This window comes from Astatotilapia calliptera, chromosome 19, assembly GCF_900246225.1.
Source record: "Astatotilapia calliptera chromosome 19, fAstCal1.2, whole genome shotgun sequence".
NCBI classification, from domain to species: domain Eukaryota; kingdom Metazoa; phylum Chordata; class Actinopteri; order Cichliformes; family Cichlidae; genus Astatotilapia; species Astatotilapia calliptera.
The window spans coordinates 26,239,739-26,261,721 of record NC_039320.1 but is presented as its reverse complement, the minus strand read 5'-3'; the positions used below and the strand labels follow the sequence as shown (position 1 = coordinate 26,261,721).

At 44.0% G+C, this 21,983-nt stretch overlaps 1 protein-coding gene across 1 annotated transcript; it reads left to right on the top strand.

Moving 5' to 3' along the window:
* Positions 1–1,664: 1,664 nt before the first annotated feature.
* On the top strand, positions 1,665–9,062 carry LOC113012127 (synapse differentiation-inducing gene protein 1-like). The gene is made up of 4 exons (XM_026152134.1): positions 1,665–2,307; positions 4,132–4,620; positions 7,375–7,512; positions 8,212–9,062. The coding sequence occupies exons 2-4, from the start codon at positions 4,198–4,200 to the stop codon at positions 8,368–8,370; spliced, it is 720 nt and encodes a 239-aa protein (XP_026007919.1). The 5' UTR covers positions 1,665–2,307; positions 4,132–4,197; the 3' UTR covers positions 8,371–9,062.
* The last annotated feature ends 12,921 nt before the right edge of the window (positions 9,063–21,983 follow it).

Here is a 21,983-nt window from a genome sequence, read left to right as displayed (position 1 = left end):
ACCCCCTTTCTTCGCAGAAGCCAGCTAGGCCAGATCAAATTAAGTGGTTTGATACTTTCTCTGCCAATCGGATTAAGCTGATTAATTCTCAAAAGTGTTTAAATGATTAAAGCTGGTTAATGGGCCTTAGGAAAGTTCACGGTGTCAGAGTCGGCTCCGATATCAAACACAGGTGAAGGAGAATCAATACAAAAAGGTAAATGTGAAAACCTATAATCGCTTTTACCTTTGCTCCCCCCCCCCCTCTCTCTTTTTTTTGCCAATTAACAGCACACACATATCTGCATATTCAGCTCTAATAATCTTTTATGTTTCTTGAAATTTGATGACTCTAAAGGTGGTGGTGGGGGGGGGGGGGGGGGGTGCTTGACAAATAGCGCATCTGCCATGTAGTGACACAGTGCCTAAATATAGAGCGGAAAATGGAGCAGAAGAAAGGGACACAGAGAAAACCATAAATATTCACAGTCCATCTAAAGAAGACTGGCAAAAGCGCCCTCTAAAGAGAAATCTTGTCTTGTCATAAACCATGCTTAATGTGCCCCCATTGAGCTTGACTGGTTTTCCTCAAGATTTCATATTTTACATGTTTCCTCTCTTGATTTTTTTTTCTTTCGGGAGGGGTGGGTCATTTTGAATCAGATCCTCATTAGACAATGTTCCTTTTTCCTGCAGTGAATGAAAGTGAAGGGAGAGAATGAGAAGGAGAGAGACAGAGAACAAGAAATAAAGAAAGAAGGAGGAGAAGGAGGAAGGAAACTGTTACAGGTTCCGCCTCGCCCCTTCACCCCCTCTTCTAATATACTCGTCTCCTGAGGGAGTGGTATCCATCACAGAGATGGCTGGGCTGTTATGCCATGTCGCCTCGTGCATGTGAACACAAGGTGACTCTAAAAGAGAAGCAGCTCATGTGAGCCCAGTCTTATGAATGCAGCCCCATGTTTCCCCCATAAAGTGTCCATCAGCGCCTTAATGCATCTCCCAGTGAAAGTGACAGAGCCTGGGCTCGCACATTATTAACTCCAGACATTTTTATGAGCCTGTGGAACAGAGTGCTCCTTCTGAATAAGATATGTGTCCGGTGTTCAATGGCACTATATCAGTCTTTTACTTTTTGCCACAGCATGATGTCCCCTGATAGACAGATTTAAGTGTGTTTTTCATGCCCCTAAACTACAGACTGAGTCCCTGTAAATGCTATAGCTCCTCTGATCAGTATAATTATTATATTATTCTAGAGTATGATCTGATTCCCATTTTTCCTGTGTGTAATCTATTATGTTACCAATTTGCCTGCATGGGAAATACATCTACATGAATGTTATGCAAGCTGTGTTTACCATGATAAATTGCAGTATGTAATCAAGAGCAGCTCCTGGGAGTGGGGTGAAAGGCACATCCAAATTGGCAGTCTCATGATAAATGCATGGGATTTGTCTAAAATATTAATCAAATCTAAATGTGCAATGAATTTGATAGTGGCTTACTCCTGGGCTATATTTGGAACCAGTTCAGAGCCGTGCTGGGACAGGAGACAATAAAATTAAATTGGCAAATCTTCTCGAAACTAGTGATACAGCTGGACTCATGCGAAGAATGGGAAACCCTAAAAATTAATGTAGCAGAAGGAAAGCTTTACAAAAATGTTTCCGTGTTGTGTTTTTATCTTTAGTGGGCGCTCTCAGCGAGAATAACACCTAATCGTTTCACTGTGAAGATGCGAAAGTTAGAAGCAGGGCGATCATTTCACGATACAAATCAGATGCGTTTGCAAAGTGGGAATGGTGGCTCACGTGATCACACATTTCAGAGGCTATATTAAGAACCTGATTCGAAAAGGACTCTTATGCAACAATGCAAAATAGAACCGCTGGGAGGAGGCGTAGAAGAAAGAAAAAAGAAGAAAACCGGCCGACACTTTAAATGCTGAATAGAGTTAGACGACCAAGCAAGAGGGAAGTTTAGAAATGTCAAATCCTTAGTCGGTAATAGAGTTCACGCAGCCAATCACTTGGCTGGAGTCAGCTCAGCCTCCGTTGGAGTTGTTTGGAGCCCGAGCCTCGGTGAGATACTGTGCGTAAAATCTGCCTTAAACGCAGCAGCGGCACTGTCACAGCATCCAGAGTCCATTCTCTCACACACGGACTTACTTCCGTTTGAAGGGGAGCTGTTGTTGTTGCTACGATGGCAGTTTTGCGAAAACTGTTAATGTGAAGTGGGAAGGTGGGTCCACTGCTCCGTCTACCTCGACTCAGTTGCGTCGAGGAATGATGCTGAGCAAACCTGCCGGAGGATTTTCAACTACAGGTAAGATGACCGTCGATGTTTAGCTGCTGGTTGCCACAATATGTTCTTAGGCTGCTGTTCTAGGATAGATGTATATCTGAGAGTAGTAGAGTGGGAACAAATAGGAAATTCCCTCCATTGTACGTTGAAAATTAAGTTTTCCAATTTTACGTGAAGCGGACGCACCACAATAGGGGAAATATATTGTGCCTTTGTTTGTGTTTGTGGCTAAGAAAGTGTCATGTATGAATAACCCATAGCAGATTAAACAAAGACAAGGTAGATAGACAGAGGGACAGAGGTGGTCATTAATAATCGCGGAGTCCAAGACTCTCATGTGCTAAGTGCACTCATTCCAGAGTCTGATGAATTATTTGTGGATGTGAGATGTGATTTTTGTTGTCTAATGTAGTGTGTAATGGAATTCCTTGTTATCTGAAGAGCGGCTCAGGCACAGGAGCATATGAGGATGGACACAGTGTTGAAGATACTGAGCTGAGTGTTGTGCGCGTGTACATATGTGTGAGTGTGTGGGCTCACATTCAGCCACTGGCCCACATTATTCATGCTTCCCCACGGCAAATAACTGTGAAAGCTACTGTGGATGCATGAGCTTTTTATTTTTTTAATCATAGGAGGTCAAAGGCTCCAAAGTTCTCCTGTAAATCTGCATGTGTTTAAGGACCGCTGTCTCTGACGGCCAGGAAGTCACTGCATATGGAGGAAATAATGCATCTCTTACAACACCCTCTGCCTGTTTTATTGTTTACTGTTTGTGGAGACTGTCAGAGGCAGCCAGAGAAGTCTAAAGGGTGTAGTTTATGCCACACTGTATACTATTATTTTCAATATAGATAGATAGATAGATAGATAGATAGATAGATAGATAGATAGATAGATAGATAGATAGATAGATAGATAGATAGATATTTTGCCAAACTCATGTATTTCTGTATGCCATTATGCTCCACTCAGTCACCTTCCAGACCTCAAAAATCAAAATCTCTGGGCAAAATCACAATCGCATCCAAATGTGCTTGTGCATTTCCATCCCTGCAGCTTGTTTCTCAGTTTTCAGACTTTCAACTAAACAAACACATGACATAACTCGGACTTATTTTCATAACATAATGCAGCCCCTTTATCTCATTTCGCCATTAGTCACGGGATGAAAAAAATGAATTTGATGGACGAGGTCCACAGGGATTGACCGTTTTGCAAAACAAAGTAGTGTATTTGCTTAACCCCAAATCTGGACACGCTCATATCACAGAGCCTCTCATTGGTGGACTGGTTGCCTTAGTGACTGCCTTTCCTGACAGCGTTCTTGTTTTTGTTGTTGTGTTTTTTTAATTGCTATTATTTTACATAAAGCAGTCATTTATTATTATTATTATTTTATCTTCTACTCATTAGTCCCACTCTTCAGCTGCATTTGAACATCCAGGCGGAGTCGAGGAGGCCACTTCAGACTTGTCAAATTAGTATGCACCGCGAAATACAGCACCAACTATCATCCTTTCTCCACGTATTCATTATAGGAAGCTGTGACACGTGGAAGATATTTTTTCACTAAATGTTTATATAAAACTGGAGGGGGGGGGGTGTGAGATGCAACAGTTGAACATACACCAGATGGTGATTTTTATGGCTCAGACTGGTGAGAGCTTAGGAGAGGAATCCTGATTGTCAAACAAGATGAAATATTTCCTGCATTAGAAATCTGTTCTAGAGGGCACATTTTCATGCTTAGATCAAACTGGAGACCTATACCACACCTAGATTAACTCTATATTCCCTAGAATGTGCTGTGATTAGACTTGACTTCTTTGACTTTTTTTTCAGCTGCCAGACTGCCCGATATTCTCTGGACTCCATCCTTTGATCCACAAGACGTTTGAACCAGCCCTCATGGAGAGCCTCAGCGAGCTCCAGAACCCCCTGCTGGACAAAACCAGCAGTCATGCAGTTCCTAACGACTACCAGGGCTACCAGTGTGACTACCCGAGCCAGCCTTATCAGGACAGCCTAATTGGCTACTACTGCACTGGGGCCAATGGCAAACATAAGGCTCAGCAATTCTTGGATGCCACCTCTCTCCATTTGGCAGTGGAGGCCTTCTACAGGCCCAGCTTCATCCTGTGCAAGGACGACATCAGCCTTCATAGCAAGGACTCGAAAAGCGAGAGCTTTGAAACCACTTTCACAGAGAGTAAGGCGTCAGATGGCGTTTCCACGGAAAACACAGTGGATAGCGCGCAAGAGGAGAAGGATGCCAAGATACAGACGGTATCCTATGAGGTGGAGGAGGAGCAGCAAGGTCCTGAGTATGAGGTCAGAGGTCACATGAAAGGAAAACATGAATATGTCGTCTGCATAAATGGCAGGGCACCATGCTTTATAGGCATGTTATCCATAGCTCCAAGCATCTGATGCAACATGAGGAAGTCTGTGTTATTAAGTTATTAGAGAAATAATAAACTTATAATTCTTCATTTTTTATACAAGGCATACAGGAATGATTACTGTAGCCATACATGCATAAGCAGCAGACCGAAGCAAGAACCGTTTGGCAGTGTTGACAGAGTAATTGAATATTGAGTCACTATATGAAATTAAATGCGTTTCAACACTTGCTTGTAACTGTCAGGGCCAGCTTTCAGCAGAAAATGAGTCACGGTGCTGTAGTGATGCTTATTATTTCATTTGCTGTTCTATTAGATTGTCGGCGTGATTCACGCGCATTTCTCACTCTTTTCTGCAAATGGTCAATCTGCTTGTGACTCTTTGAAATGCGGTGCGGGGTAATTGTTCGCTTTTGTCTTATAATTACATTCCAAGAAAATGACACATCTGATTTTTATCTATTTTGCAATTTTTCCCCTCTTTTTTGGGGTTAATATAGTCACAAAAAAGATAACATGACAGCAAAAAAGAGCAAAGTCTTTTCAGAAGTGGTGAAAATCTAATTTCACCCAGGGAGGCTTGTGAAGTACTCAGGGCTCTGAGCTGGCAGAGGAAGAAGTATAGCACCCTTACCGAGCTGATGATCACGCCAGCTCCTGTCACTCGGAGGCCTGGCAGATAGATTGAGACATAGCAGCAACTGCCATTAATGCCATAAGTAATGTCGTGCTTTAACGGTGTTAAGCGAGGCTGTGCTGATTCATGGCCGTCAGAGCAGGTGAGCCCGGAGCCAAAGTTATTCCATGTCAATTCAAAAGCGCAAATGAATGTGATTAACAGTGCTCTGATAAAAAGCTGGCTTTCCAAATGGAATATGAGACCTTTTGCACCTACATTTCTTTACTTTCTCCTCCTGCCTTTGTGTTTGTGCGTGCATCCGTGTGCCGCAGCGCTAATATTCGAGTCATGCCGACTCAGAGAAACTGTGATTAAGAGGATTTTTACAGCTATGGGAATATAAATAAGAGAAACAGAGCAGCAGCTGGGGAAGGTCCATATAGTTCCAAAATTACCCATATATTGTCTGTGGCAGCTGTGTTTACACATTTTCCCTTCACAGTTGCATGTTGCTGCAGGCCTTGTGTACAATCAGCAACAGAGAGGGGGGGAAAAACGTAGACCAAGTCTCTGGCAGGTGATGTTTGACATTTGGGTGATACAGACAAAATAAATTGCAGGTAACAAAGTAACAAGACCCTGTGCATGATGCCACTGTGATTGCCCCTGCTAACTAGGTGCACAGATACGTGCATATGTGTGTGTGTGTGTGTGCGCGCCCCGGTGTTGAGTCGTCTGTCCCCTTCAGACATTAACAAGGACTAGGAGAGAGCTGTGACAGGGCTGTTAAAGGCACTGAGCCTCGGCGGACCCCCATCCGTTATACTGGCAGACCAGACTGGGAGCGTGTTCCCAGCCGACCGGACTCTGTGTCAGGCAAGCTGTCAGTAAGACTGAATGCAGCAGTCACTCAGAACTGTTATCAGTTCTTGCTACGGAGATAAAAGGAGATTACTGCTGTTTGTACTCACCAGTTTATTCATGTGATGTCAGATTATGCAGTTACCACCAGCTGCTGTTTTGATAGATCGTACCCGTCTGTCTAGGTGGACAGTGTTCATAAAGCAGATAAGAGAGAGCTTCGTAATCTCTTTCTTGGCAAAGGTATTTGTTTGTAAACTCTTTGGACCCCCCGCTGACCTCTAAATAAGGTTTCTGAGCAGAAATCCTCTGAATATAGCTCAAAGTTATTACATTGCATCCAGTGTTTTGGTTAATTCGGATGCGATCAGACGCTAGAAAATAGTTTAGAATATTCTGTGAAATGTGGCTATTTACAAGTATGGTTCCTTTTTCTCTTGCTTGCCTCACTGCCTGTTCCTTAATTACCTCTAAAATGGTCGGTTCAGTTCCCGCCTTACACATCGATTTCTGTTTTTGCACTTTCCTTTTTCCCTGCTTTGATTGATCCGAAGGCAGGAAGACTAACAAATGAAACCTTGCTCCTGTGGGGGCTGTTTATTTAGACAAACATCCTCTCCATGTCTGGGACAGCTAAGAGAAGTAAGGCCACCTTCTCTTAAAGGTCACCTGTGTAGTAGTCACATTGCCATCGTTGCTGCAGGCTCGGTGTGCCCATGTGGCCTAAGTGGCATTCAGATCTATCACTCATTAGCTCCCGTGGCCCTGACTTTCAAGGTACGATGCGTTCAACAGGCTCCTGTTGTACACCTCATAAGATGCCTGGTGCATTAAGGAAAGATGGTGGAGGTCTCTCAGAGTGTAAAAGCAATTTAGCACATAAATGACGCTCTGTCCTGTCACCTTGCAATGATGGAACAATCCGTTAATCCTGTGTTATCTGTCAGACCGCTCATGTGTGTTGACAGAGGCACCAAATCCTCTCTGGCTGACTGAGCACATCCTGTCCTGGGCGGTTGTAGAAAAGGTTAGATACAGTAGAGAGGGAGCATGAGATGTCAAGCTACGACACCATAAAGCTGTCCAAAGTACACCTGGCTTTTTATACGTCAGCCATACTCTGTTATTATGTTTATATATAAGGTTCCACATCCGTTCTTTTTCTGACTTTTAATTTTTCTGTATAAAATCAACGTCTTCCAGAGTGACAGCTCCAGTGACAGTGAGAGTGAGGACAACTTCATTGTGCTGCCCCCTCGGGACTACTTGGGCCTCGCCATCTTCTCCATGCTCTGCTGCTTCTGGCCCTTGGGCATCGTTGCCTTTTACTACTCTCACAAGGTAAAGGCCCAGAGATCTCAAGGATGTCATCAACTCTTATTACACTGCATTCTATTTAAGGTCAGTGAGCACAAGCGTTCAGACAAGTGCAGCCGCAGCCCATTTTCCACCCTGTGACCCTCCTTGCAGTTGTTTCAGATGATTGGCTATGTAAATTAAACAGATTCGGCCCACTTGTCAGTCACCTGTGTTCACTTTGGGAAACCATTAACTCTAAGGTTTTGGTTCACAGTGCGCTCCTGTGTGAGCGACCGACTGCCATTATATTGTTTTTTTAACTTGTTTTGCTCATAGCTGAGAACTCATTTGCAATTATAGCAGCACCTTTGGTTGGTCTTATGGTTAGCATCCTGCTGGTCTAAAAAACCATTAGCTTCAAGCCCTCTCACCTCAAACGCAGCACAGTGTTTCTCTGTAGTTTTGAAACACAATAATTGCAGAGACAATTATAGCAGAACAGAAAATAATGTGTCAAAAGAATAAATAAAGGCCAGCCTCATTTTTGATAGGAAACCAAAACACCCAAACAACACATTTGTCACTGTCAGAGGGATAATGACCTAATTGCCATGGTAACTAATGGCTCCCTGAGAGCATTTCTTGTTTTCTCTCTTTTAACTGTGGCTTTACACCTACTCAGACACTCGGTGCTGATGAGTAACACACCAGCTCATTTCACTCTCTGCTTTGTTTTGTCAGACTGGCAAGGCCGTTGCAAAGGGAGACTTCTCCAGAGCAGGGATGAGCTCCAGAAGAGCCCTATTCCTGGCTGCACTTTCCATTACCATTGGAACAGGGATGTATGTGGGGGTGGTTGTGGCCCTCATAGCCTACCTGTCCAAGCCTGGACATGTATAGCACTAGGACCACATGCTTGGAGGGTGGAGACGGTAGACATAAAGATGAAAGGAAGGGAAAGGGTGGACAGATATTTGCCTCTCCTGAAGGTGTGCGTCATTGTCGAAGCTGGCTCTCTGCAAAACCAGAAGCTATATGAAGAGAAAGAACAGAAGGAGAGCAAGAGAAGAAAATATGTGTGGATGGAGTATTACTTGGACAGCATATTGATCTGGATTGAATCTTTATTTCTGGAATGCAACACTCCCGATCCCTCTATAAAAACACAAAAAGACAGTGCTGAGAAAGATGACTACTCTTCCACAAAGACTGTGCTACACTTATCTAAGAAAAAAATGAACTCATAGAGTATGACACTACCTACCTTTTATCACATTAATCATTTACAGCATTTTTATTTGACCTTTACATTCAGTGTACTATCTGTCCTTACTGTTGCAGATTGTGTATTATTCTCTTTGTAAATGAATTTCTTGGAAAAACAGTCAGCCAATGGATTTCTGGGTGATTGTTCATTTAAGGAATACTCGAAAGGGATCCAGTTAGTAAGACGTGATAAGTGGACCCGTGACAGAAAGACAACAAATGTGTCAAGTGTACACAAAGATGCCAAGCAGTGGACTAGAAATTTATTAGTGTCTATTGTGAACTGTAAATTTAGTCAATAAATATATTTGGCATGAATAATTAAACACTCTAATGTCTCATATTCCCTTATTCAATTTTCTTTGACAGGTGCGCCTCAGAGCAGGGATAGTTCTGCACTGGCATGGGGCTAGGAAAAAAGCAAGTAATTAACTGAACTCCAGATTATAATTTGATTAAAAAAAAACAAAATTAAAAACCCCATTCACAACACAAAGTTTCACATATTAAGGGATGTGTTTATGTACAAAATCCCAGTGGACCAAAAGCTCAGAGTTAGCTTAGACTGTCTCAGCTGCTTGATTTCTGTTTCTAGATGTGAACACAGCACCTGCTGTTCAGACACACTGTTTATGATGGGCAGCCAATCACGACAAAGTTGGTTTAACTGGAAGGGAACTAAAATGGTTTGTTTCAGAGACAGAATGGACTGAGGGGAGAGTCTTGCACTACAGCTGAACAGCTAAATGGCTAAAGGGGTTAGCTAAAAGTATTGAATGATGGAAAGTTGCAGCAGTTAGTTGGGCTAAAATAGTTAGCAGTGAACAATAAAGACTTAAACTACTTAAGCTACATTTGACATAGCTGTTGACGAAAGGTGATTGATAAGCAAAGCTTAAACTAATAACTAAACTGATGAAAGATTAGCAATAGCTATGGTTGGTAAATGGACTCATTCTTACACCGCTTATCTACTTTATCTGTGTTCTCAAAGCGTTTTATACAACATGCCTCGTTAACGCATTCATCCAAGCACTTGTTCTTTCTATCTAACATTCACACCCTAATGTATGCATCAGAGAGAAACTGGAGACTGGAGCGGCCATGGATCAAACCACCAATCTTCTGATTAGATGACCTGCCTTACCCCTGTGAGCTGACGGCTACCTCAATGTAATCAACAAACAGACAAAACTATTGGTTGGAAAAATGTAATGGTAAAATGGCTCAAACATCCAAGCTAGTCATAGTGAAAAATTTTGCATCAAAACCTACAACACTACGCAAAAGTCTTGAATCACAGCATGTAAGGCAGCCTGAACTCTATGAAGTCTTCAGAAACAGATCTCCAGGCTTCTTGAACGACATTTAAAGCTCTTCTTTGTCAATATGATCCCACACTGCTTCAATAATGTTGAGATCAGGCTGTGGGGAGGCCATCAATTTTCCATCAATTTTGACAAGATGTTCAGCGTCACTGATTGAAATGCAGCCCCAAACCATGACAGTGTTTTACAGATGGCTTTAGATGCTCACTGTTGTACCTCTCATGATTTCGTCAGTACATATTGACAATGAGTTTGTCAAAAATGTAACATTTTTATTCATCAATCCATAAGAACTGTTGCCACTGATTTGCAGTTCAGTTCTTGTGTAATTTGATATACCTCAGCCATTTCACTCCATTTCCTAAAATGACACACTGCACTCTTGAGAGATATGCCAAGTCTTGACATCGACCCTTCAACTGTTTGATGAGGTTTCAGCAAAAAGTAGATTGGATCTGAAGGGCCAGATACATCTCTCAGGTTCTGTGCCATGTCTTAGCAGAATTGTTTTTCCTGTTTCTTAAGGACATGACTTTCAGATACTGCCCATCTGCTGTGGAAAGGTTTTTAAGCCTTCGTGCTTTTATTCAGTTTCCTCAATTGGTTTCTTTTCGGACACACGGCACACTGTGCCAAGAGATGACAAATTTTCAGCTAATAGCTCTTTGGGAATCACCTTGTTGGCACATTAATACTATTTTATGCATGTCCAACAATGCTGTCTTTGAGATTTTTCATAGATTCAACTTAAGAAATGGGAGCAAATTATGTCGCTGCTAGCAACACAGTGCCTTAAGACACAATTTATATTTACGTGAATACACAATGCTGGTTCATCCTTTGAGATAGTTACACTTTGACAAAATTAACAACTTTTTTTTTTTCAAAGAAGTGATCCAAGGTAATTTATTCTGTCTTTTATGAACCGGCATTCTGAATGTATGAGATTATGTTGTTACAACGTGAAAAATGTTTACCGTTTCTGCAGCAGATGTATTTTTAATGTAGTCTGCAACGTCTGTTAAAACAGCTCCAAGTCTCGGTTGATGGAGGCATCCTTGGCTTATTTATAAGGCTGTCAAGGTACATCAGAGAACAAAGGTTGGAAACAAGTAAACGGGACACCGATTGTGTGGTTTGCAAAGCCTGTCAAAGCTTATTGTCGACCACGGAGCATTAGATTGACCACTTACTGTTGCAGGCACAAGCCAGTGCAGTCACTGGCATGTCTCTTCACTGTCGTTTGGCATCACTCACTGTCGGGGCTCGAGGTGACTTCAGCTGCCAGAATGCTGTGAGCAGGAACAGGAACAGTGCCTACACTCTGAAGTCAGAATGTCAAAACAAAATTAGACCAGCGCTTCACTCGGCTCGAAAACTTGGAACCACCACCACGCACGTCCTGTTCTCTTGCCCCACCTGCCATGCATACAGTTCATTAGCCTCAGAGTAATAGCTGTCAGGTTCAACTCTGCAGACAGCATAGCCAAGAAGCAGGAGAAAACAGATCACAACAAACAAATGTAGTAGACACTAATATTTAAATGCTAAGAATCCTACTCATAAAATCAATTCAGGCAAATATCTGGCACATTAATGAAAAAATTTCTTGAGTCATATGAAGCACACACAGTCCTGCAACAGACAAATTGTGCACATGATGTTGCTTTAAAGCAGCAGCACAGGTAACCACTTCATATAATAAATCCTGCCTTATCAGCAAAGCGTTTACTGAGGTCATAAATCAGAGTGCATTTTAATTTTCCACATAGAATTCCACATCCTTTTGCCCCCCATTCCCAGTCATTAGAAAGGATTCACGTTCAAGGCACTTCTTTAATAGCTTCAGACACTGAGACTGCATCCACCTTTCACATTCAGGTGCTGAAGCGAACAATAAAAAGAGGAACAGAAGAAGCGAAAATGGACGAACAACTAAAATAAGTCTCAAACTGGCCCTCAGCTGCTGTCCAAACCTTTGTGGAACCAAATACAGGAAGACAGAGGCCTAGCTGGCTTTCCACTGCCAGACAAGCAAGTAACAGCAGCTGGCCATCTCCCACACTGCAGAACATGTTAGCCTGTGTTAGCAAAATCTTGTTTGCTCATCAAGACTGTATTGGACAGGCACAACATGAAGTAAGGACATTTGTGTTTGTGTAGATTATATCTTTGTTGAAACAATGTATCTTGGCAATATCACTGGAAAGCTTATTTATATCCACTTAAATGGTGATGTTACGGGTCCCAGATGTGAAGACCACAATAACAAAAAGAATACAAATCTGTAAAAATAAAGGTAGAGTCTCAGAGAAAGAATCACAGGAGCACTCGTGTCTTTTCCCGAATTGCATCTCTTATTTCAGATCAACAAATATAATTTACATCCAGTGCTTTCACTTGTCAGATATGCTCAATAACTGTAAAAGGTAAATAAAAGGCATTTGGCAAATATATGCATCTATGGTCATTACATTTCTCCAGTTTACACTGTTAATCACACTATTCCTTCACTCATTTACATCAGCAGTGCAGATACCATATAATGCCTTAACTGTCTTATTGCTCTCTCACATATAGGGCAAACTCAAAATAGCTTATCCACAAATCCGATATAAGTGCATAAATCTTACTAGATTAGACAAAACACACCTGGATGTATTACTTTGCAATGTAACAACATAAATGTACATTCATTCTCAGCTTATTCTTAACATTTCCACATCACTTGAACCATAAAGTGTATATAAGATATTTTAATCTCAAATAATCTGATGTCAGGGCCTTTACAGTTAAATTGGAGCACCACACACACATATTTGCTTGTTAAATGGAGTTTACCCAGTTTAAATACATCCCGCGGGCTGGCGAACTCTCGCGGTAACTCTCGCGATAACTCGCGGCAACTCTCGCGAGACTTGGGGCTGCGCGGCTCGGCTTTACCACCGCTGCGGTGCCGCGCTTCAGTAATTTTCAACTAAACCCCACTTAAGGTTACATCGGCGGTGTCAACATAACTCTCAGTAAACACCGAAGTAGAACAAGGCACAAAACCCTCATACACTGTATTTTTAAGACGATACTGACCTGTAAAAATAAAGGTAGAGTCTCAGAGAAAGAATCACAGGAGCACTCGTGTCTTTTCCCGAATTGCATCTGAGAGGACAGGAAGTTGGTCCGCTCTAGGCAACCGCGGGCGAACGACTACAGTGTCAACAGTTCCGCTTATTATTTCTCACTTTTACTCTCCTCAATTGTTATGGACTACACGTAATGAATGTAAAATAATAATTGTCTTAATTGCTGACATATGTTTTTCTTAAAAATAATAAAATTTACCAAAATGTGGTAGCACATTTGTGTTCACCACACGCTCTCCAACAGCAAAAGTGGCTCCTGACACTTAACTTGAATTATAAAAAAAAACCTTTAAACTAACAAAGTCTCGTTACAGAAGTCCCTGGAATATTCCTCTTGCCCAGGTGTCCTTAGACTTCAGGCATTCTTCTTCCTGAGATTTCTGTTCGATTCAATAGCAAGGAACAACATATGAAACAGGTAAGTAAGGGCTAAGGGTGAGGGGAGAGGGGTAGGGGGGTTGGGAGTAGAGAAGAGGGTAGTAGAGGGAAGGATATGGCGAAGGCTGGATGTTGATGGTGTTCACCGCAGGATGAGCCTGATAGGCTGGTTGACCCAAGGATGGGTAGGTGAAGAATGTGGTGGGACGTCTCTGCCTGCTGGACTGCCTAAGATGAGATGGTGGCTCTGGATGGATGTCATCCCCTGGCTCCACCCTGGGTTGCGGCTCTGGGTCAGGAACCTCTACTGGATCAGGACTGGACTCAGTGACGTCAACTTCTTCTTGAACCTGAGGCATCTCCTGATCGTCACTTAGTTGAGGTAGGTCTGGGTCTCTTAACACAATTAGATCCTCTTCCGGAACCATGGCACTTTTTTTTCTAGGTTGGACACGAGCCCTTAAGACTTGTCCTAGTTCACTTGGACCAGAGCTCCGTTGCGCTCCACTTGGAACTGGTGTGACTGGAGAATGGCCCCCTCGAGGGTATCTGGGTACACCAAGCCAGTACAATGGCTCACCCTCTTCCGAGTCAGTTGTGTCAGGGTTCGGCTCTGGTGTCATTGGTCTTCCGGTGGACTTCTTGTTTCTCTTGTGTGGTCTTGTAGCCTGACTGTGGATAATGTCCACTGGCAAGTCATTTACTTGTAACAACAAGTTCCTGTGCAAGGTGCGAACAGGACGGCCTCCCGCCTCTGGACTCACTTTGTAGACGGGGTTGTCGCCCACTTGCTCCCTCACAATGTAGACCGTTTGCTCCCAGTAGGGTCTCAGTTTGCCAGGGCCGCCCCTTTCACTCAGGTTTCGTACCAGTACTCGGTCTCCTGCCTGTAGCATTACTCCTTTGCATCTTTTGTCATAGTTTGCTTTGCCTTTGGAACTTGACTGTTGACTGTTTGCATTTGCAATGCGGTATGCTTCTGTCATCTTCCCTTTCCATCTTTCTGCATACCCATGTGGTGTCTCAGTGTTGTTTTCTGCCATGAGACCAAAGAGAAGGTCTACTGGAAGACGAGGGTGTCGACCATACAAGAGGTAGTACGGAGAGAAGCCAGTCGATTCATGCTTGGTACAATTGTAAGCATGGATAACATGGGGTAGATGTTCCTTCCAATTTTGTTTCTCCTTTTCTCCCAGTGTACGCAGCATCTGTAACAGGGTGCGATTCAGTCTTTCAGTAGGGTTGCATTGGGGATGGTAGGGGGATGTCCTTGAGTGACCAACGCCTGCGAGTTCTCTTAGGGACTTGAATAACTGATTCTCGAACTCGCGACCCTGGTCGTGGTGGAGCTTGGAGGGGTAGCCGAATTTGGGAATGTAGTCATTGAAGAGGCGGTCTGCCGCGGTCTTTGCGGCCTTATTCTTGGTGGGATACGCTTGTGCGAACCTGGTAAAATGGTCTACAACAACCAGTATATATTCAAACCCACCTTTACAAGACTCTAAGTGCAGGAAGTCAATGCAAACAAGCTCAAGAGGGGAGCTGGACGTTATGCTACCCATGGGTGCTCTCTCGTGTGTCGTTGGCTTCTTCTGCTTGATGCACTGACACTTCCTTGTGACGTACTCTTCAATTTCTCTCTTCATGAAAGGCCAATAGAACCGCTCTCGAGCCAGGTTCAAGACTTTCTCCACGCCGACATGGCCCATGTTGTTGTGGAGGTGTGTGAGAGCTACCTGTCTGTAGAGAGTAGGTAGGACCAGCTGCTTGCGTCCTGTAGTCTTTCTATAGAGAAGGTCATTCTCCATGTGCAGCCGACTCCACTCTCTCAACAGTCTCTTTGTGTTAGTGTCAGCCTTGTCATCTTCTGTTGGTCTTATGTCCTTCTCTACCATGTCAATGACTTTTCCGATTGCTGGATCTGCTCTCTGCGATTGTACAAGTTGGTCATGACTGATTGACTGCAGGGGTTCTTTGATGGGTAGGTTTGGTGCGGTGAGGTTAAGGGCTGCAATCCATGCTACGTCTCCTTGCTTCGCTCTTCTGCTCCCTTCCCAAACTGCACATACGGCTTCCTCCGACAGTTCCTCTGAGCACTCTCCCATGAACCTCTCAATGTCAAGTGGGCAACGTGACAGCACATCTGCATCAATGTTTACTTTTCCCGGCCGATATTTGATGTCGAAGTGGAAATCTGCCAATTGTCCGACCCAACGGTGTCCAACTGCATTGAGCTTTGCTGTGCTGAGGACATATGTCAAGGGATTGTTATCTGTAAAAATGGTGAAATGTGGAGCATAGTAGAGGTAATCCTTAAACTTGTCACAAACTGCCCACTTGAGGGCGAGAAACTCTAGTTTTCCGCTGTGGAAGTGGTAGTTTTGTTCAGCAGGTGTGAGCGTGCGAGACCCGTACCCAATCACTCTCATCTTGCCTTGTTGGTTCTGATATAGGACGGCACCAAGGCCCCTCTGGGATGCGTCCGTGTGCAATATAAAAGGGCGGGTGAAATCAGGGTACGCTAACACTGGTGGCTGAGTGAGCATGTCGATCAAGCGCTCAAGGATCTCTTGGTGTTCTTTGTTCCACTGTATCAGGGCTCGAGAAGGCTGCTGAGTGTGTTTTGCTCTGCCTCTAGTTGGCTTTGGTGGCAGTGTGTTGGACGGGACTTGGAGTAAGTCATACAACGGTTTGGCTATGCGGGAGAAGTCCTGCACATACGTCCGATAGTAGCTTAGGAATCCCAGAAGCTGCCTGACTTCTCCGACGGTCTGTGGCCTTTTGTGTTTGAGTGCCTGTACTGCCTCGGTATCTTTGGGGTCCACCTTTACTCCATCTGCAGATACCAATCGGCCGACATAGCGAACCTCTTTACGGAACAGCTCACACTTCTCGGGTTTTAGCTTTACACCATGCCGTTGTAGGGCTTGGAGGACTTTCTGTAGCACTTGGACATGTTCGTCAAACGACTTGGAAAAACAAAGCACGTCGTCAAGGTAAGGGATACAGCACTCGTCTCTGAGGGTGTCAAGCATTTCTTCCATGCTCTGTTGGAAGGCTGCTGGGGCATTAGACAGTCCAAAGGGTATCCTCACCCATTCGTAGAGGCCCCACGGGGTAGTGAATGCCGTCAGGTACCTTGAGCCTTCTGCGATGAAACCTTGATGATAAGCTTTACCCTGATCCAGGATCGAGAACCAGCTGTAACCACCTAGCGAGTCTGTGAGATCCTGGATCTGGGGAGTGGGTGTCGGTCTGGCACAGTCTTGTTGTTTAAGAGACGGTAATCGATGCACAAACGTAAAGACCCATCCTTCTTCCTTACGCAAATGACTGGAGCAGCATACGGCGACTGTGACTTCACTACCCATCCCTTGACAATCAGCTCTTGAATATACTCCTTTACTTCCCTGTAGAGGGGTTTAGGGATAGAAGCATAGGCCCTCTGGACTGGTGTATCATCTTTGAGCCTGATTTCCATTTGTAGTGAAGGGATACAGCCTATGTCTGTGCTGCTACGAGAGAACGCCTCACACTCTTCCCTTAACACCTTTTCAACTGACTTCTGTTGGTCCGGACTCAGGTGGCTAAGATCAACTGGGGGTAGCCATGACTCAGTGGACAGTTCAGAAACAGGGGTGGCTGCGCTTACCTCAGCTATGGTGATGGGGCTCTGTGTGGGTTGAGTCAGCTCTGATGTGTTTGTGGGTCGGTCTGCCTCAATAACTTTAGCGACATGTTGAATAGTACCCAGGGCTGTTCTCTTCGGTAGAATTATTTCGTGTTTGGAGTGGTTAGAGATGGGGACCTTAACAAATGGCCTTTGAGGGTTGTTGATCTCCAGGAGCCCTTCCCCAACACTCAGGTGTCTCAAGGCAGTGTTCTCGTCGGGTTCGTACAGCACCAGGGGGTCACAAATGTCAAAACTTTGGGGTACTCTGCACCACACTTGGACTGCTTTTCCAGCAGGAATGGTCACATTGCTCTTCCCAATTCTCACTGTGGCTGGGTCACATTCTGCTCTTTGTGGTACTTGTATGAAGTTTACCATAGCCATCACTTGCTCTTCGTCTGTACCAAAAGCTTTGCGTAGGAGACTATACAATAGAGCACTGGCCTCTCGGTCTGACTCTTGTGTTTGGATAATGGCGCCAAGCACGTTCACTCCCAGGAGGGGCTGAGGGAGTGACAGCTTACTGACAAGGAAAGGGGCTTGCACAGTAAGATTGGGATCTTCGTGACCAGCAAGAGTGACTGTAAGTTCAACCCACCCATCATAAGGAACTGCTTGTCCGTTAACCGCATAAACTTCAAGTCCATCATTTAACAGCTCTTGGAGGGGTCTCACCTGATAGTTAGGAATAAACCGCTGAACCCACTGTCTGTCCACTAAACTCACTTGTGAGCCAGAATCAAATAACACTGTCACTGGATAGCCACCAATCAAACACTTGAGGAGGCTTTTCTTTCCAACTAGGGGGACTTTACAGCTGTTTGGTATTAAACTTTGGCAAGAGGTTACCTGTTGCTTTCTCTGGTCTCGCTTTGGCTGCCTTCTTTTTAGCTTACTGCGACGTCTTGCACACTCAGTAGTAAGCTGTGCAGAGGAAGACCTTACTGGCTGGGACTGTGACTCTGCGCCGGCCTCTGGCTGTCCCTCGACAGAGACCAATTCCAGTTTCCCTGAGTTTTGGTCCGCTTTAAACATCCCACCGCTCGGTGTCCTGACTCGCAGCATACAAAGCAATGACTACAGTCCTGCAAGTTCTGTTCAGTACACTTTGGACAAAGGAACGCTTTCTTTTGAGGAGGTCTGTTGGGGTTGGCTGGGGTTTGGAAAAGCGGGTTGGGAGGTGGTTGTGGGGACAGCTGGCAAGGCTTTGCCTCCTGTTGTTTAATTAGGCTGGCGACCATGTTAGTTAGAGTCTCTACTTGGGCGGCGAGTTGTTTGATTGTTGGTGAGGATTGTTCTTTGGCTATCTTGTTGTTTGCTTCGATCCCAGCACTTTGGGCTTGTGCACTCTTTTGGCGGGCGACTTGGCCTAACCTTCGCTGGTGTTCATTTTCATCACTGATAATCTTTGTGACCTCACTAAGAATCTCTTCGTCAGTGACATTGTTGTTTGAGGTGAGAGGTCTTAGTCTTTGTCGCAAGTCTGCGTACTTAGCCCCCAGGCCTTGATAGATTGTGTGGAGGAAAACTTCCTGGACGGTTCTTGGGTCATAGGAGATCTCAGTGTTGGCCTGCTTCGACTGAAAAATAAGCTTCTGTTTAAGTCCAATCATGCGATACAGAAACTGCTGGGGCGTCTCTTGTTCACTTTGTCTAGCACACATTAACTCCTAGAGCATTTCAGTTGTCGCTTTTTCTCCGAGATGAGACCTCAGAAAGCCCTGAAGTTCATGGAGAGACAGGTCATCTTTGAGCATTAACATGTCCCGGAAAGTGCCAGGCTTCCCAATTCTCAACACACCTCGAACAATTTCAGCCTCCACAAATCCTTCTTTAACTCCTTCATTAATCTGCTTGGTGAGACTGTTGTAGCTGATTTCGGAACTGTTGTCTCCAATCTGTCCTCCAAACACTTTGAATTCTCTGCGTGGCAAGTACGAAAGGTCTCTTACAGTGACTGGCTGCTTAGGGCTAATCTGTATGATTGGTTGTGGTTGCAAATTGCTCTGCTGGCGTGCTACAGCAGGTGACCGGGCCCTTACAGTTCCACATAGTCTTAGCCTCTCACCCAGTGTCTCATACGCTTTCCTCAACTCCTCTAACTGTTGTATTTCTGCGTTTGCATAGGGGTTTGGTGATATTTCTGTTGGATCTTCCGGCGGTTGTGGGTCTAGCACGGTATTGGATGGTTGTGGACTGGGCATGGCATGTACTTCATTCTCACCAGCTATTTGCATGGCAGGATTACTTCCTTGGATGACTAGATTAATCAAATCATTCAGCGTCAACAAATGACTCATGCCCTCATCTTCAAGTTGCAATAGTGTATTTGACTGCATGTAGGAGGTGATATAGTCCATACAACCTTCTTTATCATCCTGACTGAGCTGTGTAGTGTCTTTGTTTTCTGATGCGAGGCTCTTAGCGAGTTCGAAGAGGTCTTGACCTTGGAGTGAAAACAAGCGTCTCCTGATATTCCAGGCGAGTTCCTTTCTCTCGGTCGACATGTTGTATGTATTTCTGATTATCCTTCAGCTCGATAGTGACTAGGATGCGTCACACTCCCCTCACTGCAGTACGGTTCCACGTCGAGGCAAAGGTCCCCTTTTCACCTCACTACCTGGACACCTACTCGCTGGCTTGGCTGGAGTAACGGCCTTGTCACAATTGTGTCGTGGTTCTGGTATCACTGGATCTGCCCTCGACGACTGTAGAGGAGAGATCCCGGACGAGCCTCCACAGTTTGTTACGGGTCCCAGATGTGAAGACCACAATAACAAAAAGAATACAAATCTGTAAAAATAAAGGTAGAGTCTCAGAGAAAGAATCACAGGAGCACTCGTGTCTTTTCCCGAATTGCATCTCTTATTTCAGATCAACAAATATAATTTACATCCAGTGCTTTCACTTGTCAGATATGCTCAATAACTGTAAAAGGTAAATAAAAGGCATTTGGCAAATATATGCATCTATGGTCATTACATTTCTCCAGTTTACACTGTTAATCACACTATTCCTTCACTCATTTACATCAGCAGTGCAGATACCATATAATGCCTTAACTGTCTTATTGCTCTCTCACATATAGGGCAAACTCAAAATAGCTTATCCACAAATCCGATATAAGTGCATAAATCTTACTAGATTAGACAAAACACACCTGGATGTATTACTTTGCAATGTAACAACATAAATGTACATTCATTCTCAGCTTATTCTTAACATTTCCACATCACTTGAACCATAAAGTGTATATAAGATATTTTAATCTCAAATAATCTGATGTCAGGGCCTTTACAGTTAAATTGGAGCACCACACACACATATTTGCTTGTTAAATGGAGTTTACCCAGTTTAAATACATCCCGCGGGCTGGCGAACTCTCGCGGTAACTCTCGCGATAACTCGCGGCAACTCTCGCGAGACTTGGGGCTGCGCGGCTCGGCTTTACCACCGCTGCGGTGCCGCGCTTCAGTAATTTTCAACTAAACCCCACTTAAGGTTACATCGGCGGTGTCAACATAACTCTCAGTAAACACCGAAGTAGAACAAGGCACAAAACCCTCATACACTGTATTTTTAAGACGATACTGACCTGTAAAAATAAAGGTAGAGTCTCAGAGAAAGAATCACAGGAGCACTCGTGTCTTTTCCCGAATTGCATCTGAGAGGACAGGAAGTTGGTCCGCTCTAGGCAACCGCGGGCGAACGACTACAGTGTCAACAGTTCCGCTTATTATTTCTCACTTTTACTCTCCTCAATTGTTATGGACTACACGTAATGAATGTAAAATAATAATTGTCTTAATTGCTGACATATGTTTTTCTTAAAAATAATAAAATTTACCAAAATGTGGTAGCACATTTGTGTTCACCACAGTGACACATTTGTAAGGAAAATGCGTTTGTGGGTTGAGCAGCAGAGTTGAGCATGTGGGTTGCACCCATGAAGAACTTGGTCAAATCTTCAAGATTTATTGCCAAGATGCATTGCTACAACATAGAAATCATTGATACAAATGCAAATGTTCTTACTTTATGTTGTGCTACGTTTATATACATACCTGTTTGTCTTGAATTAAGGCAAAGGAATGCCTATGTTACTATTTTAAGCACAAATAAGAAGAGTGACTATTGACCTCTGTTTGTTTTATACATATATATATACATGTATGTACACCCCATTCTGTATCAGATAGACTAGATAGCAAGTCTTACAGGAAGCCTGCACCTTTTCTAAATTCATCTGCTTTCTCTTTTTCAGCTTCTCCCCGAGCAAGTTTCTAATGCATGAAATGTGGCTTGATGGGGGAGACGGGGGCGAAAGTGCCGCTCTCATCAATGGGAGCTGTATGGGGTGCTGAAGTGGGCTCACTCTGAGAGAAAGTGCAGCGTTGCATGTGTTTTCTCTCCCTCAATAGATAGGAAGCTTCACCCACGCCTGCTAGCTCACTCACAGCATCCATAGCAAGCTCAGACCACCAGAAGCAAACTGATTTTATTAGTCATCCACCCCCACATGAATAAAAACTTTCCAAGAGGCAGCAGGTTGAACGTGTACTTCTTCAAATATTGCAGCGAACATGTGAGCTGCACTGTAAGCATCACTGTATGCAATCCAGGCTTTTCGTTTTGAAAGGACACTACATTCTTTGTACCGAGTTTCTAAGTATAATCGCATCTATAATTATCCAATTTTGTCGAGTCACACCCCCACCTTGTCACATC